The sequence below is a fragment of the Mixophyes fleayi genome, chromosome 4 (assembly GCF_038048845.1).
Source record: "Mixophyes fleayi isolate aMixFle1 chromosome 4, aMixFle1.hap1, whole genome shotgun sequence".
Taxonomy (NCBI): domain Eukaryota; kingdom Metazoa; phylum Chordata; class Amphibia; order Anura; family Limnodynastidae; genus Mixophyes; species Mixophyes fleayi.
In genome coordinates, this window is record NC_134405.1 from 36305872 (window position 1) to 36328743 (window position 22872).

A 22872-nucleotide genomic window follows, 5' to 3' on the forward strand; every position below is an offset into this window, starting at 1 on the left:
TCCCTCTCACATGTCTCAGTGCACCATCTTCTCCCTGTCTCCCTGCACCTTCTTCTCCCCTGTCCCTCTCACATGTCTCCCTGCACCTTCTTCTCCCCTGTCCCTCTCACTTGAGAACATGCCACAAAACCTGCTGCTTTGGAGATGCTCTGACTCAGTCGTATAGTCATCACAATTTGACCCTCGTCAAAGTCGCTTAGATCCTTACGCTTGCCCAATTTTCCTGCTTCCGAGACTTGAACTTCAAGAACTGGCTGTTCACTTGCTGCCTAATATATCCCACCCCTTGACAGCTGTAATTGTAGCAAGATACTCAAAGTTATTCACTTGTCAGTGGTTTTAATGTTGTGACTGATTTGTTTATGAAGCATTCAGCACTTACATGACCTGTATGGCCCGCCCCCATCAGTCAGCCAGCGACTCAAAGCTTTCAGTCTATAGCTGACCTTCTCCTCTGCATCAGAAACTTGAAATTGCTCATCATGCTAATCTGTTTAAAGTATAAGATGATGCAGCAGTAGGGATCAACCTGAAATAGAGTACCCAACACGGCCAGCCAACCAAAGATGTCTGGAGCTGCAGGAGAGACAAGCATAACATACACTATACTAGAGACTGTATATAGCAAAAAGGTTGAGATGGGATAGGGGTTATAGAGCGATTGGGTCTCATTTATAGTTGAATGCAATGTTGCAGGCCAAATGTAAAAATAGGATACACCTGCGCATTTGCCTTCCTACTTGTGTATTTTGAATTGCACATATCTTAAAATAAGATAAATTTATTTAGTTGAACATTATCTCCAGACAACACAGAGCCACAACTAGCAAAAGTTCTCAGGCATAGAATAAATGTCATATCAGCCCCACAAGATTAGTGGCACCAATCAGGCATTGAAAAAAAGCTGGTTACCCTCCTTGTACCCTTCTCTGCCAGCATATGAACCAGAGAGGGATTTAATAGATCACACTTGAAGTCCCAAGAGTGTGTTGAATTAATTTTCAGAATAAATCAATATTGTCCAGTCCAATTGTAGATTTTGCAATAAAAAGAGATTTTACTTCATTTTAGATCTTAAGTTACATAGTTACCAAAGAGAGAGTTCAATTCCCATACAGCCTGCAGACCCATGATTTCTTGGTAGAGAGTGTGTTTCCTCTGTTGGCTGCAGAACAGCTTAAAAACTTTTATAATGGTGGGTGTGTTTACAAAATGATGTCATCACAGAGGTCACATGGATGGTTTACAATGAATCAGCATTAACTTCACGGATCTACTTTCTTAAAAGAGATATTTGCACAAGATGTACTTCCTAGCTTTTTCACAGTATTTTACCAGCAATTCCTCAAAATAGTAATATGTATTATAACAATAATATATAATAATATTGCAAATCAGGTTGCTGACAATAAATGTTATTTTTATCATTTATACAACTTTAACAGTCCACTCTCTTGTAGTACCCAAAACTACAATAATTTTAAAAAGTGTATTAAAAATAATAATAAAAACATTCTTCCCTTGATTTTACCATGTAGTGCTTAACCCAATTTGTCCTAACCTAAGTATGACCCTTTCCCTGTACCAGATGTTTCTACTAGTATGTATTTCACCATTGATTATTCTATGAATTTCCGTTTTTGTCTTTTTTATATATATTACTACATATTTCAGGAACAGATCAGTTAGAACCACTAATAAAAGTTTCCCCAATGCAGACATATTTTCTTTTTGATCAATTTCTTATTTTGGTCATCTGTTCAACCAGTGAGATATGCTCAATATATCATCCCAAATCTAATCTCTAAACTAATGAATTTCATTTAAATTTGTGGACAGAACAAAAGAAATTAACTGGACTTCACTTGTTACCTTTTTAAAACCTTAACAGCATTTTCAGAATCACTATCAAAACCACTTTCTGTGTTGAAAATAGATGATGCTGGAACATATAGAAATCAATGAGGAGGAAAACAAACACGTGGTGGCCACCATGTACGGCTAATGCTTCTTCACTGATTCGCTTTTCTTGCACCAATCAATCTTTCACTTCCTGGAACACATTCTCAAGCTGTGGAAGTATTTCTCCCTCTTCTGCTTGGTCTTTTGGTGGCTTGGTGTTCTTCTTACAAATTGTAGAGTGTCTCTTTTCACAACGTTCAGTAATGTGGTAGCAGTCTTTAACACCTGGTAATATCCTTCCCATTGCTTTATTACACAACCAAAACAGAGTACATTTCTACTTGTAATAGTCAGTGGTTCACAAGTCTGGGGAGAGGATCTTCAAAATCCCTTTTTTTTCTTTCAGTTGTTTGACTTATGGTAATCAAATATTTGACAGTCACTTCATTGTTACAGTTCAAATGTCATTACATGTGGCTGCTTCCCCAAACAAAAATGTTTTAAAAAAAAAATGAAAAGTTAGATAGAGGTCTGAAAGTGATTATGATGCTGTGCAAAACCAAAAGATAACCCTCTGGCCACAGCTTGGCTCAGTCATTACTTTGCTCAATTCTAACAGCAGTACCTAATATATATAGTCAATAATTGATCATAATTCCCTTGTCCTTCATTAAACTAAGGTGCATGCTATCTTTCTTAAAACAATTAAATCAATACATTTTTCTTAAGGTATTAAAACAAAAAACTAACTTTAACCCTTCTAAACAATCTTACTTTTATCCCTCGCCTAATTTACACTGTTCACAATATATATCCAGTACTATGTTATATAAATCCGGATGTAATCACATGTAAAGACATAATGATAACCTTCTGAACTAAATTGTAATAGAACATCAAGATATGACAACCTACTTAACATTTTCTAAATCTATTATACAGCAAAACATTTTACTGATCAGGTCTACATAATGAATCCTTTACTTTATATATATATATATATATACCACTAGACTATAAAAATATACTGTACTATATACATACGTTTTCACAAATCCCACACCCTACATAAATGATGAGAAATTCTAAGGCAGTAATCTGTGCGGGCAATATCACAAGTGACAAAGATGCAATCAGATATCTACTCAATAATTTCGAATACAAATATAGATCGTCCAGAATGTGTCTGTGTGCATTTTGTTGACTATTGTTGACTCAAAGATATACATATAATACAATTTTGAATTTAGTTGTGGTAATACAGATACATTTTTACGATTCACAGTAATATTTGATTATAGAAGAAGAGACAAAATGTCTTCAAACTCATTCCACTATGCAGAGATAAAACAAACACGTCTGCCTTATTTTGCTTCTGACACCAGGCAGATTTGAACAACTCCTAATTAAGCTATATCTTATCCCTGTCAAAAACGTCTAAGAGAATATTTTCTTTCATTGTTGTGACATCATGATGTCAAACTTTGGCAAGGTAAGCTGGAGTCTTGTCATTCGTCCAAAAATCGCAGATTTTAGCATCTTCTTATTACAACTTTTCAAACCCCCCCATTTTTCTCCTAATATCTATTGGGGAGGAGAAAAACAAACAACAAAACAAGAATTTCAAATTTATATATAATAGAGAAAAAATATGAGAATTCATAATACACGTTATTCCTTTACACATTACACTAATATCATTTTCCCAGGACACGCATACTATATATGTGGATTTTCATTTAGAACATTTGATAATGACAGTTCCCCTACAATCTGTTTTATAAACAGTTTAACTTGTAAATAATCCTTACGCACTAAACACTGGCGCAACTATATTTTGTTTCGATTTCAAGATGTGGCCATATTTCTAAACAATAATTTACCTCTAATTACAACTCGCATGAGTTGATTCTACATATTTTAGCATTTACAATTTTTGTACTATTCACTATTGTAATTACTGTTAACCTCTTTACTTGTAGCCATGCTTTGTGTACTTAACTCAGATGTCCCAACTTCCTGATGGTCAACCATAGTTTTGGGGCTGAGCCGTGCACTGCTTCTCCCCTCTGCTCTGGTCGGCCACTTTGGCTGTGAAGCACAAGGCTATTGTCGGACGCATACTGCCAAAAATTAAAACACGCAATTATGTTTAAGTCACAATTTTTTTTTTGTGAACTTTTTTTTAAATTTGCTTTAAACTTTCCTGCTTGCGCTCGCTTCATTTTGCTGCGCTACCGTTCGCTTTGCATGCTATCCTGCTACATGCTCCCTTGAAGTTGCCACAGTTTTAAACAGTCATCATTTTCAATTCTCACTTTTGTTGATTTAATCAACCGTACCTTATCTCTAATATTATTAAACACCTCTGAATCAAAACTACCGATCTTTGGAAAAGGTCTCAAACAATCCTTGGTCATCTTGACCCATTTGTCGCAAAACGCCGTTGTGTATTGTTATGCACGTTTTGTCGCTATCCAATAACGATTGTCGAATCTCGATTTGTGTTTCCAACGCACAAATATTTATTCTCAAAAAGTAGCAGAATAATTCAGGCGAAATAATAATAAGCACAGCCGTTACTTAACGCAGGCGCTCTGGATCCAGTGAACAGTCATTCAGGTCTGAAGTCTGTGGTCAATGTGACTGAACACTAGATGAGAGCTACTGCTTATATGCAAACAGAAATACAGTGAAACAATGCAGATGTCACTCACCGGACTATGAGTGCTGCTTCTCGTGTGTTTAGGAACCATGGCCGTCCGCCATCCTGAGGGTCTGCGCATGTGCAGCCCTTTCAAGCCTTCAGTACCTGTTCCTTTTCATTAATTGGCTGATCAGGCAACACTCCCTATTTAAAGCACCTGAGGTCAATACCTCGTTGCCTGATCTTGGAGTCTCATTCCTATGAGCCTCTGAAGGTGTTCCTGTGTTTCCTCGTGTATTCAGCTTCAGCTGATTCCTGTTATTCTTTTGTGGTTTCCAGACCACTTCAACTCTCCTGTGTTCCTCGTGTCTGCAGCAGCTGATTCCTATCCACTGCCTCCGTTGTGTCTACAGAGTTTCCAGACTCACTACAACTCTCCTGTGTTCATCGTATCTGCACCAGCTGATTCCTATCCGCTGCCTCCGTTGTTTCTACAGAGTTTCCAGGCTCACTTCAACTCTCCTGTGTTCATCGTGTCTGCACCAGCTGATTCCTATCCGCTGCCTCCGTTGTTTCTACAGAGTTTCCAGGCTCACTTCAACTCTCCTGTGTTCATCGTGTCTGCACCAGCTGATTCCTATCCGCTGCCTCCGTTGTTTCTACAGAGTTTCCAGGCTCACTTCAACTCTCCTGTGTTCATCGTGTCTGCACCAGCTGATTCCTATCCGCTGCCTCCGTTGTTTCTACAGAGTTTCCAGGCTCACTTCAACTCTCCTGTGTTCATCGTGTCTGCACCAGCTGATTCCTATCCGCTGCCTCCGTTGTTTCTACAGAGTTTCCAGGCTCACTTCAACTCTCCTGTGTTCATCGTGTCTGCACCAGCTGATTCCCATCCGCTGCCTCCGTTGTTTCTACAGAGTTTCCAGGCTCACTTCAACTCTCCTGTGTTCATCGTGTCTGCACCAGCTGATTCCTATCCGCTGCCTCCGTTGTTTCTACAGAGTTTCCAGGCTCACTTCAACTCTCCTGTGTTCATCGTATCTGCACCAGCTGATTCCTATCCGCTGCCTTCGTTGTTTCTACAGAGTTTCCAGGCTCACTTCAACTCTCCTGTGTTCATCGTGTCTGCACCAGCTGATTCCTATCCGCTGCCTCCATTGCCTCTACGGAGTTCCAGTTCATCTCAACTCTCCTGTGTTCATCGGGTCAGCGCTCCGCTGTTACCATCTCTGCTACTGGAGTTCAGACCGCCTCAACTCTCCCGTGTTCTTCATGTTCCAGTTCCTTTTACTACTGCTTCCAGAGTATTGCCTCATTCATGCTGGTTTACTTGCCGTGCGCTGCACCAACTTGATTACCGCTCCCACCTTCCAGTGGTCTCTCCTCCTGCCGGTCTACAGCCGTTCAGGTATCCCTGCACATCTCTATGACAGCCTGCTCTCCTGAATCGCGGTATGCATACTTCTCATTGACTTTGCTTGTGATTGCATATCTAGCTGGACTGAGTTGTGTTCTCCTCCGGAGTCCTTTATCCACTGAGACTATCGCTACCATTGACTTTGTTTCCTATTTGCGTGGATTGTTATTGTGACTTTGTATACCTTAGCAGTGCTGCTCTGTTATTATTTGTATTGTGATATCATCGTGGGATCAAGTCCTGTGTGCCCATGTATACTCTGCATAGCATTCATCTCCTCGTGCTCTCCTCACATATATATTTCAGTGGTACAACTTGCTAGATGCAGACCATTGATTCCTGTTCCCTGTGACACCAGTTTCCAGTATCCTCTCACATAGCAGTGGTACAACTTGCTATCCGCAGACCACTGACTTCCCTGTTATCTACCTCCACCTGGATTCCATTCCTTCACCTAGACAGCGGTACAACTTGCTATACGCAGACCGCTGACTTCCCTGTTATCTACCTCCACCTGGATTCCATTCCTTCACCTAGACAGCGGTACAACTTGCTATACGCAGACCGCTGACTCTCACTGCCTCCTCGTTACCTCTGGACATTCCTCCTCACTATAGCAGTGGTACAACTTGCTATACGCAGACCACTGACTACCCTCACGTTTCCTTGTCCATCTGGTTCCTCGTGTACAGTTATATACTCATTACCAGTGCTGCTAGTCATAGACTTTTCCTGAGCATTCTCTCACCATCTGCTGTTCTTCCTGTTCCGTTGTCACCCTGCTACTAGAGTACCTATTACCACCTATATTACTCTGGTAAGCCACCATCTGGTGATTTCCTGGGTAAAGACTCCTAGTGTCCGTGACAGCAGATGGTATGGCTTGCTTCTATTGTTCCAGGCTTCAGGAAGGTCCATGGGGTTGCAGATCATAGGTTAGTTTAAACTAAAGAATCCAAAAGGGGGGTTATCTCTCCAGGGGATGTGCTCCTTTCTTCCCGCCCAGACTCCAATTACAACTAGTCTATTAGCATTTTATAGTCAGCATCATATTAAAGGTTTATTCCCTAACATCAATAACTAGAGTATGCAATGTGCGATCTCTTCGCCGAATGCACCAGACAGCTGTTGATGTCTGGTCATGGGGATTAATATGATATCAGACATGACACATTTCCTTTAACCTGAACCATATGTATCACTAATATGCATAAAACTCATAATATTACACATAAATACTACTATATTTCGACATAAATAACTATGTGTTGCATCTACGATTAATGTGTACTATTTACAAATGTGTGTGTTTGTGCGAATGTATACAAAAGGTGTAAAAGCTGTTATTGCCACGTGTTGCGGCTGGATACGCCCTTGCACGCCGTAGCGTGCTCTACGCATAATTTCAGACAATGACAATCAAGTTTGCTCGATATTAATTGAAATGACTTTATCCAATTTGCTGACTTTGACAGTATGCACCATACTTCTTAAACATAAGAAACCTCGCCGAACCAATCGGTCCTTCTTTAGGCAGCACACCATCAACCATCTCTAGCATTTGCTTAGCACCCATTGTGAAAATAACCCATTTCTCAACGCTACGCAACACAGGCCTCATTAACTGTTCTCCTTTCAAACAGAGCCTACTAGAGACTTTACCCGTAAACGACTTCACAGGCTACGTCCACTCACCTCCTAACACAGAAATATCAACGTGAACCACAGGAATATCAGCTCCTCGATACCCTGCCTCTTCAACAAATCTGCTGAGTATATTACTGAACTGGTAGCATCAGCGTTTACCCGCCTTGCCAGCGTAATTCCTCCCACAGCTCCACCCAAGTCACAATCACGGTTACACAATAAACCATGCGGTCCGATCACACCGCTTAGAGATACTAGCTATCGCTAAGCTTTGCGATTACTATTGGGGAGTGTGTCTCAAAAGCCTCTTTAACTGTTCTCCTTTCAAACAGAGCTCTTGCTGCCACTATACCTGCCGGCAGCAACCATTATCCCTGTCTTTTTCAACAGTAAATCAACTTTCACTTCAGAATCATACAGTTTACAAACACATAGACCTTAGTTTTCTGCGCAGAAAATACATTTCCCAAACAATAGTAATATCTTTTCAGAAGCTTTACCAAGTGATTATACTATGCATATATAACAGACTATGAACACAACTGTTTAAACACGTGGCATCAATACTGGAAGTACACATACACAATGCAGGAAGTACATATGCGCTATGCAATGCAATACATACTAATGCTGTGTACAGCAATCACATTAGGACTATTTAAACCAATATTACCGCTGTCCCTTTAGGTACACTCAGGCACCACCGATAGACTCTCAAATCAGGAATTTGGTTTATCAATATTAGATTTAATAAAAGTATAGAAAGATATGTTCCTACCTTATCCACTCTCTGTGGATAAATCGAATTCCCCAGGTCCCCACAGTAGGGCGGTTAAAAATAAATTTCACTCAACCATATAGATCAAACCCCAGTGGAGCTGTTAGAGTGCCCCTATACACCACAGAAGGTTAATACAACATTCTTAACTCCCAATTTAATTATAAGCCAAAGGTTCTGTCATTATCAAACATTTATAATTATTTAATATTTTTATAAGCAGGTTCATTCTAAAATATATCCGGAACTTACTCAAGGGAAAGGAAAGAGAACAGATGAAGAAAACTAAAAATAAACATAATTTGGACATTTTCTGTGATATTCAATTGGTTTGCACCATCTTACTATACCTGTTTTTTTCATAAAATAGCAATATATATATATATATATATATATATATATTGATAAAATACTAATTGAACATATATATATATATATATTCAATTAGTATTTTCCTTTTAATCATTAACACACTCATATGCTTTGTTCAGATAATAGTTCTATCAATATATCTCTAAAATCACACTAGTATACTGCATTCATACATCTCATATATTTATATGTATCAGGCATATCACAAACACTGTATCTCTGCACAATTTGTAATTTCTTAAATCTGTGTGCTCAAACCTTAAAATTAACTAAGTGATAGTCCTTAAATCCTGTTGGTGTATCCTAAATGAAGTGAGAGAAAAAACATTAATAAAATATAATCAGTATATTATAACAATTTGAACTATATGTTTCAAACTAGTATCTAAATTACTTGTTTTAAAACCAAATAAATCAACAGCTTGTCTCCTGTAAAAAAAATAAACATTTGGCATTGGATCCCACCCTGTTTGGCTCTCTTGGGAACAAAGAATGAATAGGTTAATGTTTATTAAGTTAGCAAACAAAAACAAAAGATACCTTGTAACTTAATCTATATGCACAGCCTTTTGTTGAATCCACAAACATATGTTAAATACTTTGGTGTGGAAGGAAATTTTCCCATGAGAAAATACACTTGATTAACATTGAAATAGACAGTAGACTAAAATCTTAATAATAAGATAAGTTTTAAGTAAAACAATTTAAAATCTTGGAAAATGCTTTTATCAGATATGTTAGTAAAAGCTTGTTAATTTAAGACTAAACATGACTTTATAATATTATTCTCTCACTGTATGTCTATATCTATAATTTCACACTTGCACACACGTGACTATTTGTTCATTTGTTGGATATAATCTACCAAAAACATTATATAATTGTTCATTAATATTTTAGTATCATTCTAAACGCATTTATATTTATAGTCACTAGTATGCTTGCAAAATCATAGTTATATAACTTACAACACGAACCTATGACCATATGTACTGTAACTACTTAAAGTGTATTTAATAAACTAATTCATAGCTGGAATCCTTGGCCTCTGTAACAACAAAAGAATACATTTTTAGTTATACAAGAGAATTTCTAATCAGATGTTAAACACATACAGTATTCAAGATATCTGTTCACTCATAAACAGTCCATTGTGAATTTCTGAAACTATTGGTCTGCCGGGTGGTCTACTCTCATTTTTATGTACTTTCGGAAGTACATAAAACGTACCGCTGCTTCTCACACTAATGCAGCTGTATTTATAGTTCTCTGGAAGCAGTGAGGTGATATTACTGAGCAGATCGGACACTTGCACAGGTTCCGTCAAAATTCGCTGAACAAAGCTGTAACTATTCTATTTTGCCCTCAGTTCCTTTTCCTTGGGAGCCTCCAATTTTATTACTTACCCCCTTTGTCATCCACCTTAAAAACTTACTTTGAATCTCTAAAACCCTCCACTTCCTTATAAGTCCAGGACCCAACCAACCTCAGTGTATCCACCAGTATGATCTTACCCTGCTACTTTCTTGATCTTCATACTAATGTATACAAAGCGGAGGAAAGTGCTGTTTATTATATGTAGAGGCCCACTCTTATACTGGGAAATATAAAAATATAAAACTTATATAATTCTTTTGGTAATATTAAAATGTTCAATCCCCCCACTGAACATTAATTAGTCTAAAAGCAGCAACATAATTTACAATTGATAGTCAAGAAGGTGTATCAGAAAGAAGAATAGTGAACCATATAAAAATGCCAAAGGGAAGAATTGATTTGATCTGATTTCATATTTTTTGTGTCTATTGAATATATAATACTTAGGACTATTTCCCTATATCATATAATCAATTCCTGAATCTCTTCTTCAATATTCACATGTTTCTAAATCATTCAGATTGTTATAACCTATTTTTATAGGTTATTCGTTCAAACAATATATGGCCATATTTATTTTAACGTATTTCGCCATTGTCTTAAACATAAATGCATGTATGATTCTTTGTTTATTCAGTTCAGCTAGTACAGGGTTATTGTATGAAATATATAGAATATGATTGCTACTTCTTCACATCTTGGCAGCACTCGTTCCGAATGTTCAGAGACTAGATACTGACACTGGTCTCCTCTAACCAATAAATTGGCTGCTGTCTCCGGGAGGTAAACACCTGAGTGACTTATTAATAAATGTATGTCCTATATCCTAATTACCAAGTATTCTTATATATTAATATATTTCACAATAATATTACTTCTTATGTTTCTTAAACATTATTGTTTCCATGAGATGTATTTCTCATTTGTGCGGAGTCAGTAATCACCTCAAACTAGCTAAATCTGAACAAAAGAAAAGATTGTGGCTCTCTCTGCCTAGACAATAGGAGAATCTTAAACAAAAGGTCCATTTGCTGACATAACAGGATGTCAGAGACTGCTGTGATCTAATTAGAAAGCAAAATGTTACACCTGCCAAGGTTTAATTACAGTTTTCCTTTGTAGTAAGTGACCATAGCAATGTTTATACCTCATTTACAAGTCAAGGAGGTATACACCAGAAACTGAAGCTGCTCTGATCAAATAATTTAATTTTATGAGAGACTGATTTAAATTTCACCTGAAGACAATTGGTGTAAGAATAAGTTTTGGTCAGCCCGGGAACTATTGAAGAGAGATGGGGAGGAATGACTATAAATAGGCTGTATCAGGCTTGTATTAGTTAATTGGTGGCTGAAGAGCTAGAAGGATGGAACAGTAAGAATGAGCATGAGGAAAAGAGAGTGAAGGAGAAATCTACGGAATAAGGTAACTATATTATGCATTAGAATGTACTGATCCATACACAAGTGATTGCAGATTTTTTAATTTATAATTGTTTGTATTCTTGTCTTAGTAATATGAATATAGCTAGTATTGAAATCTAACAATCATACATGTAATTATAAGAGTACACTACTGTGAATTATTCTTCTATCATTATTATGGTGTCATGTGTGCAAGTTTTCTCTATCAGTGCTGTGGTATCAAAAGTATAATATATATTGATATATTCACTATTTGTACTATGGATTATAGAGGATATCGTCACGAACACTTTGGTAAACTAATTCAGCACTAAAACTTTTATGTTCATTTAAATATCAAAGAGGGGAACAATGATTCATTGAGTGAATGTTCAGCTATTAATACAAATATTATCTCATTTTAACTGTTTTATTCCCCATTTCATCTTTTATAAATCAGATACACAGGATTTGTTTTTTCCATTGTTTGTGTATCACTTCTATCTTATGATTACAGTTATCCAGAACATATTACACTATTTGTATTCCTTTTCTATTTGAATGTATAACTTTTGGTCTGGAGTCCACCTTAGGAAGGAGCTTTGGAATCTCTCCAGAGATAATCAGATAATCCTGATTCATGTTATGCACATTGGTGTGAGGCTGATTCACATTGTGTTGTTGAAAATATTTTGGGATGTTGTCAGTTTTGATTTGGAAATTACTACACTAATGGGCGCCTTTTTGTTTTGATCTTTCCTTTTTACTATATATATGTCTGAAATCAGAATGTACTCCAAGCTAAAATAATCACAATTTCTTAATTATGTACAATCCATTGTTAACAGCTTACAAACAAGGGGAAAATGTTACATTCATATAATTTTTGTATAAAATATATATATATTTTTTTTAACAGGTGGATTAATGAGCAGGATTCCCTCTAGCAGCAGAAGAGGACACCCATAGATCAACATTCTATACTGAATATCTGGGTCACCCACAAGTCATATCGACTACAGGAGTCAACTCTTATAAAACTTGAGGATTCACACAAGTTATTTTCATTTTCTGAATAGAAGCAGCCTTCTATAGCTTGTTACTCATTAAACACACAATGAGTCTCACAGGGGAGAGAACATATCAATGCTCTGAGTGTGATAAAATGTTTAGATGGAAGTCACAGCTGATCATACACCTGCGGATTCACACAGGCGAGAAGCCATTTTCATGTTCTGAATGTAGTAAATGTTTTAATACCAATTCAACATTAATCCTACACCAGAGAAGTCACACAGGAGAAAAAATGTTTAGTTGTTCTGAATGTAACAAGTGTTTTACTTCCAAGTCACTTCTTGTTGAACATCAGAGGATCCACACAGGAGAAAACCCATTTCCATGTTCTGAATGTAGTAAATGTTTTAAACGGAAGTCACACCTTATTAGACACCAGAGGATTCACACTGGAGAAAAACCATATTCATGCACTGAGTGTAAGAAATGTTTTAAAGAGAAGTCATACCTTATTAGTCACCAGAGGATTCACACTGGAGAAAAACCATATTCATGCTCTGAGTGTAACAAATGTTTTAAAGAGAAGTCATTACTTGTTAGTCACCAGAGGATTCACACTGGAGAGAAGTCATTTTCATGCTCCGAATGTAGTAAACGTTTTGGGTCCAATTCAAACTTAATCCTACATCAGATGTTTCATACAGGAGAAAAACCATATTCATGCTCTGAATGTAACAAACATTTTCGTACCAATTCACATTTAATCATGCACCAGAGGATTCACACAGGAGAAAAACCATTTTCATGCTCTGAATGTAACAAATGTTTTAACCAGAAGTCAAGCCTTGTTAGACACCACGTGATTCACACCAAAGAGAAGCCCTTTTCATGTTCTAAATGTAGCAAGTGTTTTAAGACTGATTCACACCTTGTTAGGCATCAGAGAACCCACACAGGTAAGAACCCATTTATGTGCTCTGAATGTAACAAATGTTTTAAACAAGAGATAACACTTCTTACTCACCAGAGAAGTCACACAAGGAAGTCACTTGTTTCCGAATAGAGCATGTATTTCATAGACAAGTTAACTTGTTTAATCATTATAATATTCACAAAGGAGAGAATCAATTTTAATTTACTGGATGTGGCAAATGTATGTAAAATCAAATATTTTTTAGACTGGAACGTCTAACATTGAGACTTAGGAGTTTTTCCCCTGGGATGGTCTCCCTGTAATTGAGAGCAACTGTATACCAACCATCAATGACAAAGAAGTCCCAAGGTGTCATGTGGTTTATTAAGATACTAATGAAGTTGAATGTTTTTTGTTATGTTCTTATTTTAAACCAGTAGCACATTTAAAGTGTCCATGTCACTTACAAACAGTGGAGGTAATTTACAAAGTGCATTCAATTCACTCTGCAAACCGATTAAATAATCATGAGAGGGACTGGTAATAGGGGCTACAACCATTTCTCTATCTTCGTTTACTCCCACTCCCTTTCTTGATCCTCTTCAATCTGTTTTTTATCCCCTCCACTCCAATGAAGCCACCCTCACTAAGGTCACATCTAAGTGTTTTTTCATCCTGCTTATCTTTCTAGACCTCTGCACAACTAGACACCATTGACCACCCTCTCCTCCAGCAAACTCTCCTCTTCATCAGCTTCCGTGAAAACTGCCCTTATATGGTTCAACTGCTACTTCACCAACCACTAATTTTGGGTCTCTATTTCTGTCTCTATTTTCCCTCCTCTGCCACTACCTATCACCATCCCCCATGGATCTGTTCTCGTCCCCTGCTCTTCTACCCTCTACACTTCTTCCCTCTGTGATAGTATCAGCTCCTTTGGCCTCCATTACCATCTCTATGCTGCTGACACCCACGTAAGGCCCTCCTTCCAAGTATTTTCTTTATGTTATATTACAGGGTATAATTGTGTAAGCTTGCTGCCTGTACGTATACAATTTTATTGCTCACGTACATATAATTTTATTTTGTTGGTTGTCAAACTTGTTCTGGTGCCTTAGAAATAAAGGATTTTTTGAATATTCCATGTGACGATTATTTGTCTGTCAACCTTTTTATTACATTATTTGGCGTTCAATATGGAGGTTTTAAATGTATCCAATTTAATGTATAGGATGAGACGTAATCTCTTCCAGCTCTGAGCTGGTGCAAAACTCAGGTCCTTATGCAGACTGGAAATGGTCGTGCACCTTCCACACAGCAAACAACAGCGAGAGTGTGCCGATGGCCATCTTGAACCGCAAAATGAAATTTCGTCTCTGCAAAACAATGTGCACTGTATGCTTACTCTGTACTGTGTACAGAACACCCTCACTCCTCCCAGGTCCTCTCCTTGCCATGTACAATCTTCAACAAAGTTGAAAGGAAATAAATAGGTGCACATTGGTTCTCAATATTAAAGGATATTAACTTTTAAAACTTAACTTTTATTGTTTAGATTAAATCAGCGATATAAAAAAGTATATCTTCAATAAAATCACTGTGTGTAATTAAAAGTGACTGGGTGCGCCAGGCAACGTGTCTTAATATAATGGGGAGTATAATATATAATAGAGGTAGAGTAATACCCGCTTTTCATATCTCCAAATACATTGGCTGTGAATAATCTCATTAAATGCATATATGATAATGACACCAGTGTTACTCACTATTCTCTTGATCAGCTTTAGTAATACACGGAGATGATTTGCTATCTACCTAGAGAGGCTCTACACTAACTAGGATTTGTTGAAGCAAGTCATAGTTTCTATATTACACATCTGATGTGGATGGTCTCGTGATTATATATAGCAGTAACATTAATATTACTCGCTAGTCTCTCAATTAGCTCCCATTCTTCTTAGATCCATATACCCCATCAGGTAAAAGATAGTCTCATTTGTTAGATATGTTGTGGTAGTGCCAGTATTGTTTGTTATACTCTCAATCAGTTTCCAGTTATGTAGTGGTAGTGGCGCCAGTATTATAAATTATACTCTCAAACAGCTTTCAAGTATACAGCGGCGGCTAACTATCTGCCTACAAAAAGCTCCAGAATATCTCTGGTTTTGCTGGAGCAATTTCTCATTTCTTATTTCCCCTTTAGTCAAGTATAATCTAGTGCATCCAGCGATACGCTGACGCGCGTTTCGCTGTGTGCTTATTCAAGGCAAGCCGAGAGACTGTTCTGACGGTTATTAAATACTGTCAGTGTGGGGCTTAACCTCATGACGTGATATACAGCCAATCTCTGATGGTTATAATACGAACTCCTCCCATTCGGATTTCTATTGGTCCAAATGCATTGCATTGCCGATAATAAGGAAGGGAACTATAAATATACTTAATAATACGGCTTAATAAAATGGGATTTACTATAGTTGCTACTAGGTCTAGCAGATTTTAATCATATGTGATCAAGTTAACCATAATTAATCAAGATCACTAAAGATCTATATGTTGTTTACGGTGATATAGAATTCAGATATGTACCATAATGAAATTCTGAATCAAATTAAAACAAAAAAGAAAATAAAGTGATAATAATGTATAAATAAAGTGCTTGATGCCAAAAAGTGTTGAAGATAAGGGATTAAAGTATCCAAATTAAACTATAATAAGGGATTGTTATATCCAAAGTGAGGTAAGTGATGGTGTGACTAATATTAATAGTTTGTTATTTTGTTATAACATATTCATTAAATTTTGCAATAATTGTTAATATTTTTGACTATTTTTTATTTTTAATTTTTTAAAATTGTTAATTATTTTTATTTTTTTTTAATATTAATTAATATTTATTTTATATTTTGTATTTGTATTTCATTTTTTATTTTTTAAATATTTAGTTTTAATTTATATTATTTAATGTATTACTTTTCATTTTTGTGTTCTTTATGTTAGTTTTATGTGATTCTAAGTGACAAAAACTATATTATAATAATAATGAAATTTTTATTTTTTTAAACAACTGCATAAGTTCAAATTAAGTATACTCTTATATATATCTCCCTATAAGACACTAACAATTGTAGATTATATATAATTGTAACTAAATCATTAAGATTTTATTGAATCTTAATATATATAACCCATTATGTAACTATAGTTCCACCCCAATATATTAATATTGGCAGTTAAAGTCAAATAAAAATTCTCTATAATGGTCCCTTGCATAATTTATTATGGCTGTGGTTCCACCCAAATGTATCAGTATTAGCAAATGAAATACAGTGAGGGTCCATATGATAATCCCTTTGGATCTTATTGTATCACTCCATCAATCAGAGAAAAGCTGTATAATTATTGTTATCATTTAATCCCTTAGGATAAATTGTCCCCTTTAAGAAGATTATTTTCACTTCATGTTTCAACAACGTCTGTTTAATATCGCCACCTCTAGTTCCAAGATTTATTTTTTCCATTCCATAAGCTACTAAGTATTTGGCGTTGTTGTTATGTGCCTTTAAGAAATGTCTGGCTAATGAAGTTAAAGTTTTAATGATCTTGGCATCTTGTTCGGCATTCAGAATGTTGCCTACATGTTCTAGCAGTCAATGTTTAAAAGGTCTGCTAGTCATCCCAATATAGCTTAACGCACAAGGACAGGTGAGACAATATATGACACCTTGTGTGTCACAATTAAAAAGCTTTCAATGGTGTGGCGATTAGCAAATTTGTCCACAAATTGGTGGGTCTTCTTTGTATATTTGCAGACTTTACATTTCCCACAAGGGTAAAATCCAGTTATTGTTTTTCTAATTATCATCTGTTTTGAATTGTCCTGAAAATGACTATGTACAAATAAGTCATGTAGATTCTTCGATCTCCTCCAGCTGGTAAGTATTCTGTTTCTCATTATCTCTTGAAGATCTGGATCTAATTTCAAGATGTGATTATGTTTTTGTAGGATAGATTGAATTTGCTGCCACTGATTGTTGAAGGTACTAACAAATCTAATGATTGTATTTTCTGATTTATGTTGTCTTTGTGGAAAGACTAAAGAATCTTTTTTAATAGTTCTTGTTTCTCTATATGCTTTTTTGATCTAATTATGGCTATACCCTCTTTTCAGGAGTCTTTCACGTAACTCCTTAGCTCTTTTCTCAATAGTAGCTAAATCACCACAGTTTCTTCTCATACAGAGAGATTCTCCTTTAGGGATACAACGAATTGTAGAAGGGAGATCAGAGCTAGATGTGTGGAGAATACTGTTTGTTGCTGTTTTCTTTTTTTATCAGGACAAATTCTAATAGGTTTAGAACAAAGCTATTAAGTTCATTTCTCACTTTGGTCTCTAAAAATTGTCTGGCAGCTTCTAAACCTTTTTGATGCTCAATACTAGTGTGTAGAGCCTCCACATCACATGTACATAACCAAGTGTTCTCATGTACCGTGATATGTTGTATTTTACTAAGGACATATAAGGTGTCTTGTACATATAAAGGCAAGAAGAATTCAAATTCTCTCAAATAGGTGTAAACATATATACTAGCTTTCTCCGTTAGGTTGTCTAGACCTGAAACTATTGGTCTGCCGGGTGGTCTTCTCTCATTTTTATGTACTTTCGGAAGTACATAAAATGTACCGCTGCTTCTCACACTAATGCAGCTGTATTTATAGTTCTCTGGAAGCAGTGAGGTGATATTACTGAGCAGATCGGACACTTGCACAGGCTCCGTCAAAATTCGCTGAACAAAGCTGTAACTATCCTATTTTGCCCTCAGTTCCTTTTCCTTGGGAACCTCCTATTTTATTACTTACCCCCTTTGTCATCCACCTTAAAAACTTACTTTGAATCTCTAAAACCCTCCACTTCCTTATAAGTCCAGGACCCAACCAACCTCAGTGTATCCACCAGTAGGATCTTACCCTGCTACTTTCTTGATCTTCATACTAATGTATACAAAGCAGAGGAAAGTGCTATTTATTATATGTAGAGGCCCACTCTTATACTGGGAAATATAAAAATATAAAACGTATATAATTCTTTTGGTAATGTTAAAATGTTCAATCCCCCCACTGAACACTAATTAGTCTAAAAGCAGTAACATAATTTACAATTGATAGTCAAGAAGGTGTATCAGAAAGAAGAATAGTGAACCATATAAAAATGCCAAAGGGAAGAATTGATTTTGATCTGATTTAATATTTTTTTGTGTCTATTGAAAATATAATAATTAGGACTATTTCCCTATATCATATAATCAATTCCTGAAGCTCTTCTTCGATATTCACATGTTTCTAAATCATTCAAATTGTTATAACCTATTGTTATAGATTATTCGTTCAAACAATATATGGCCATATTTATTTTAACGTATTCCGCCATTGTCTTAAACATAAATGCATGTATGATTCTTTGTTTATTCTGTTCAGCTAGTACAGGGTAAATGTATGAAATATGTAGAATATGATTGATACTTCTTCAAATCCTGGCAGCACTCATTCCAAATGTTCAGAGATTAGATACTGACACTGGTCTCCTCTAACCAATAAATTGGCTACTGTCACAAGTTTTTCTGAGAGGTAAACACCTGAGTGACTTATTAGTAAATTTATGTCCTGTATCCTAATTTCACAGTATTCTTATATATTATTATACTTCACAATAATATTAGTTCTTATGTTTCTAAAACATTATAGACTACATGAGATGAGTCAGTAATCACCTCAAACTAGCTAAAACTGAACAAAAGAGAAGATTGTGGCTCTCTCTGCCTAGACAATAGGAGAATCTTAAACAAAAGTTCCATTTGTTGACATAACAGGATGTCAGAGACTGCAGTGATCTAATTAGAAAGCAAGATGTTACCACCTGCCAAGATCTAATTATAATTCTCCTTTGTAGTAAGTGACCTTATGAATGTGTATACCTCATTTACATGTCAAGGAGGTTTACACCAGAAACTGAAGCTTCGCTGATTAAATAATTTAATTTTATGAGAGTTTAATTTAAATTTCACCAGAAAACAAATAGTGTGAGAATAAGCTTTGGTCATCCCGGGAACTATTGAAGAGAGATGGGGAGAAATGCATATAAATAGGCTGTATCAGGCTGGTGTTAGTTAGTTGGTGGCTGGAGAGCTGGAAGGATGGAACAGTAAGAATGAGCATGAGGAAAAGAGAATGAAGGAGAAATCTACAGAGTAAGGTAACTATGCTATGCATTAGAATGTATTGATCCTTAGACAAGTGATTGCTGATTTTGTGATTTATAATTGTTTGTATTCTTGTGTTAGTAATATTTATATAGCTATGATTGCAATCTAACAATCATAAATATAATATTAAGAGTACACTACTGTGAATTATTTTTCTATCAGTACTGTGGTGTCATGTGTGCAAGTTTTCTCTATCAGTGCTGTGGTATCAAATGTATAATATATATTGATATATTCAATATTAGTACTATGGGATTATAGAGGATATTTTCACGGGCACTTTGGTAAACTAATTCAGCACTAACACTTTAATGTTCATTTAAATATCAAAGAGGGGAACAATGATTCATTGAGTGAATGTTCAGTTATTTATACAAATACAATCTAATTTTTACTGTTTGATTACCCATATAATCTTTTATAAATTAGATACACAGGATTTGTTTTTTCTATTGTATATGTATTACTTAAAACTTATGATTACATTAATCCAGAACATATTACACTATTTGTATTCCTTTTCTTTTTGAATGTATAAAATTTTGATCTGGAGTCTACCTTAGCAAAGAGCTTTGGAATCTCTCCAGAGATAATCAGATAAACCTGGTTCATGTTATGCACATTGGTATGAGGCTAATTCACATTTTGAGCATATTTTGGGACGTTGTCAGTTATGATTTGGAAATTACTGCACTACTAGGCGCCTTTTTGTTCTGATATTTCCTTTTTACTATATATGTGTCTGAAATCAGAATGTACTCCAAGATGAGATAATCAAAATTTCTTAATTATGTACAATCCATTGTCAACAGCTTACAAACAACGTGTAAAATGTACATTCATATAATTTTGGTATAAAATATATTTATTTTTTCAACAAGTGGATTAATGAGCAGGACTCCCTCTAGCAACAGAACAGGACACCCATAGATCAACATTCTATACTGAATATCTGAGTAACCCATAAGTTAGATCGACTACAGAAGTCAGCGCTTATAAAACTTGCGGATTCAGAGAAGCTATTTTCATTTTCTGAATAGAAGCAGCCTTCTATAGCTTGTAACTTAATAAACACACAATGAGTCTCACAGGACAGAGGCCATATCAATGCTCTGAGTGTGATAAAATGTTTACACGGAAGTCAAACCTGATCATACACCAGAGGATTCACACAGGCGAGAAGCCATTTTCATGTTCTGAATGTAGTAAATGTTTTAGTGCCAATTCAAAATTAATCCTCCACCAGAGGAGTCACACAGGAGAAAAAATGTTTAGTTGCTCTGAATGTAACAAGTGTTTTTCTCATAAGTCAGATCTTGTTACACATCAGAGGATCCACACAGGAGAAAACCCATTTTCATGTTCTGAATGTAGTAAATGTTTTAAACAGAAATCACACCTTATTAGTCACCAGAGGATTCACACTGGAGAGAAATCATTTTCATGCTCCGAATGTAGTAAATGTTTTAAACAGAAATCACACCTTATTAGTCACCAGAGGAGTCACACTGGAGAGAAGTCATTTTCATGCTCCGAATGTAGTAAATGTTTTGGGAGCAATTCACACCTAATCCTGCACCAGAGGTTTTACACAGGAGAAAAACCATATTCATGCTCTGAATGTAACAAACATTTTCGTACCAATTCAAAATTAATCATGCACCAGAGGATTCACACTGGAGAAAAACCATTTTCATGCTCTGAATGTAACAAATGTTTTAAACAGAAGTCACACCTTGTTAGACACCACATGATTCAGACTGGAGAGAAGCCCTTTTCATGTTCTAAATGTAGCAAGTGTTTTAAGACTGATTCACACCTTGTTAGTCATCAGAGAAGCCACACAGGAGAGAAACCATTTATATGCTCTGAATGTAACAAATGTTTTAAACAAAAGATAACACTTCTTACGCACCAGAGAAGTCACACAAGGAAGTCACTTGTTTCCGAATAGAGCATGTATTTCATAGACAAGTTAACTTGTTTAATCATTATAATATTCATAAAGGAGAGAATCAATTTTTATTTACTGGATGTGGCAATTGTTGTATGTAAAATCAAATATTTTTTGGAGTGGAACGTCTAACATTGAGACTTAGGAATTCTTCCCCTGGGATGGTCTCCCTGTAATTGAGAGCAACTGTATACCAACCATCAATGACAAAGAAGTCCCAAGGTATCATGTGGTTAATTAAGATACTAATGAAGTTGAATGTTTTTTATTATGTTCTTATTTTAAACCAGTAGCACATTTAAAGTGTCCATGTCACTTACACACAGTGGAGGTAATTTCCAAAGTGCATTCGATTCACTCTGTAAACCAATTAAATAATCATGAGAGGGACTGGTAATAGGGGCTACAACCATATCTCTATCTTCGTTTCCTCCCACTCCCCTTTTTGATCCTCTTCAATCTGTTTTTTATCCCCTCAACTCCAATGAAGCCACCCTCACTAAGGTCCCATCTAAGTGTTTTTTCATCCTGCTTATCTTTCTAGACCTCTGCACAACTAGACACCATTGACCACCCTCTCCTCCAGCAATCCCTTCTCTTCATTAGCTTCTGTGAAACTGCCCTTATATGGTTCAACTGCTACTCACCATCTACTCCTTATGGGTCTCTAGTTCTGTCTCTATTTTCCCTCCTCTGCCACTACCTGTCACCATCCCCCAGTAATCTGTTCTCGTCCCCCTGCTCCTCTCCCTCTATAATTCTTCCCTCTGTGATGGTATCAGCTCCTTTGGCCTACATTACCATCTCTATGCTGCTGTCACCCACGCAAGTCCCTCTTTCCAAGTGTTTTCTTTATGTTATTTTACAGGGTATAATAGTGTAAGCTTGCTGCTTGTACGTATACAATTTTATTGCTCACGTACATTTTATTTTATTTTGCTGGTTGTCAAACTCGTTCTAGTGCCTTAGAAATAAAGGATTTTTTGAAAATTCCATGTGACGATTATTTGTCTGTCAACCTTTTTATTACATTGTTTGGAGTTCAATATGGAGGTTTTAAATGAATCCAATTTAAAGTATAGGATGAGACGTAATCTCTTCCAGCTCTGAGCTGGGGCAAAACTCAGGTCCTTATGTAGTCTGGAAATGATTGTGCACCTTCCACACAGCAAACAAGAGCGAGAGTGT

The 22872-nt window shown here is 36.1% G+C and overlaps 1 protein-coding gene across 1 annotated transcript in view; it reads left to right on the forward strand.

Moving 5' to 3' along the window:
* LOC142150615 (uncharacterized) overlaps window positions 1–21684 on the forward strand; it is a 39768-nt gene extending 18084 nt beyond the window's left edge. The window contains exons 2-3 of the mRNA XM_075205815.1: window positions 12684–13416; window positions 20893–21684. Coding sequence (XP_075061916.1) covers window positions 12684–13416; window positions 20893–21684 — 1525 coding nt within the window. The remainder of the gene's footprint in view (window positions 1–12683; window positions 13417–20892) is intronic.
* The last annotated feature ends 1188 nt before the right edge of the window (window positions 21685–22872 follow it).